This window comes from Dipteris shenzhenensis, chromosome 25 (genome assembly GCF_047967505.1).
Source record: "Dipteris shenzhenensis isolate YYH24624 ecotype China chromosome 25, Dip_SZ_1.0, whole genome shotgun sequence".
Taxonomy (NCBI): Eukaryota; Viridiplantae; Streptophyta; class Polypodiopsida; order Gleicheniales; family Dipteridaceae; genus Dipteris; species Dipteris shenzhenensis.
The window spans coordinates 25104268-25106326 of record NC_141620.1 but is presented as its reverse complement, the minus strand read 5'-3'; the positions used below and the strand labels follow the sequence as shown (position 1 = coordinate 25106326).

Below are 2059 nucleotides of genomic sequence, written 5' to 3'. Positions count from 1 at the left end.
TGGGGACCTCTCCTACCAATTTCAATTAGTTTTGGTGAGTGGTGGCTTAATTAACCTATGTTTATCTATGGATTAATTTATTTATGCTTTGATTAAACTATGTTAAATCTCTACGGCTTAATTTATTTATGCATAGATTATGTGCAAGGGGGGCTTCCCCAAACGTTCAATAAAAAATTGAACCCAAAACCTTCCTTCTCAAAGAGTGTGCCCTACCATCAAGCTACAAAGTCATCTCCTTATAATAGTATTACAAAGGCTCCCTTCTCCCCAATGTCAAGTGTCCCTCCCTCTTTAATGCCCCTCCCTTATTTAAATTAACCTCCCCCCTCGCCCCTCCTTTATTGAATTCGAGCCCTTCCCCTTGTATGCCCCTCCCCGCTCCCCCTCCCCCAATAAATTAATTAATTGCCCCCAAATTCTTGGACGACCTATTCATAGGAGAGTGAAGCCCTTGGCAAAATGTTTAAGAAGAGATTGGCCCTCCCCACTCGTGAGATTGCCCCTTCCCCACTCGTGAGATTGCCCCTAGGCGTTCCTCCTTTATTTAATTCAAGCCCTCTCCCCTTATCCCACTCCCCCAAAACAAATTAATTAAATGCCCCCAAATTCAATTGGGGCTATCTATTCATAGGACTTGGCAAAATGTGTAAGAAGGCGTTAAGGAGGGAAAGCGTTTAAGAAGAGTTCAAAGGAAAAAGAAGGCGTTGTTTGACACGGCCGGCATTCCCATTGTTTGACTGCCCACCTAAGGAAGGATCTCTCTCTCTCTCTCCCATACATACATATATATATATATATCCCGTCTATGGGCACCTCCTCACAACATCAGCAGCTCTCCCGGCCTCGCCCTCCATATCATCTCCCTGCACCTCCTCACTACGCAAATCTTCTGCCTCAGCTCGCCTCCATATCCTCTCCCTCCCACTCTACCCTCCTTGCCATGCTCCGCCTCCGCCAGCCCACCGGTTCCAGCTGCCCATTCTGCTGCCTGCACACCCTTGTCAGCATTTTCTTCTTGGTCGCTCTCCTCACCGCTTTCCAGCCCGCTTCTGCTCGCCCTCCTCCCGTCGATCATAAGTAGAGCATCATCTCCGCGTCCCCCAGCCCCTGGAATCATAACCATACGCTTGAGTATTACGTCCATGTTCGCACAAACGACGTCGACCTCGGCCAACTCATACCTCCTATCAATCAAACGCTCACAAACTCCTTCGGATCCACTCAGCTGTTCGCCTTCAACGTCACCTGGGGGGCTGATCCTCAATCAACGCAGTTGGGGTTCATCCGCGGATACACAGTGCAGGCTAGCTATGATTCCACTTCCATCGGCATTGAGGTGGAGGGCTTGTCTTACGATGATGGCTCCTTCAAAGGCACCATACAGCTTCAAGGCTTCGTCGCTGCTGGAACCAACGAAATCGCAGTGGTGGGAGGCACCGGGGCTTTCAGAGGCGCAAGAGGTTATGCCGTCGTAACGCAAGTGAGCTCCCAAGGGAATGCGTTTCTTTATCACCACCAGCTGCATTTTCTCTAATCTGTTTATGCTATTCACTGTTTCTCATGGATGTGGATATGCGGGAGCCACGAATCGTACCGTTTCAATTTCCAACATGGATCCAATGGTTCTTGTAAGCGCCTTGCGCGTTTGATAACAAGATGAGCTGCATTAATTTCAATCGTCGGTTGGTGAATTCAGAAAACTATGAGCTCTTTTGCTTTACAGAGCAAATGCGAATGACTTTATAGTTCTAAGCTCAATTGGAACGTAATAAGTACCTTATGAGACGTTATCTCGTTAACACAAAGTCGACACAACGAGTAACTCTTCATCCATTCTTACAAACTTACGCGAGATGGAATGTTTGGTCAAACTAAGATGTATTCAAATCTACGTCTATATCTCATAAAAAATCTCCCAAACAATCATCATAAACTAAGATGTTCCATTCCCTATGGGAGTAGAAGCACGTTGGCGTCCCCTCGAAGGCCTCAATCGGATGTGTGAGTTGGGTGGGTGAGTTATTAGATTATAATTATTATTTTTTAAACTCTTTCT

General features: G+C 46.6%; 1 protein-coding gene across 1 annotated transcript; it reads left to right on the top strand.

Moving 5' to 3' along the window:
* Positions 1-808: 808 nt before the first annotated feature.
* On the top strand, positions 809-1537 carry LOC147885651 (dirigent protein 24-like). Its single transcript, XM_087396170.1, has 2 exons — positions 809-1003; positions 1085-1537. The coding sequence occupies exons 1-2, from the start codon at positions 809-811 to the stop codon at positions 1535-1537; spliced, it is 648 nt and encodes a 215-aa protein (XP_087252296.1).
* The last annotated feature ends 522 nt before the right edge of the window (positions 1538-2059 follow it).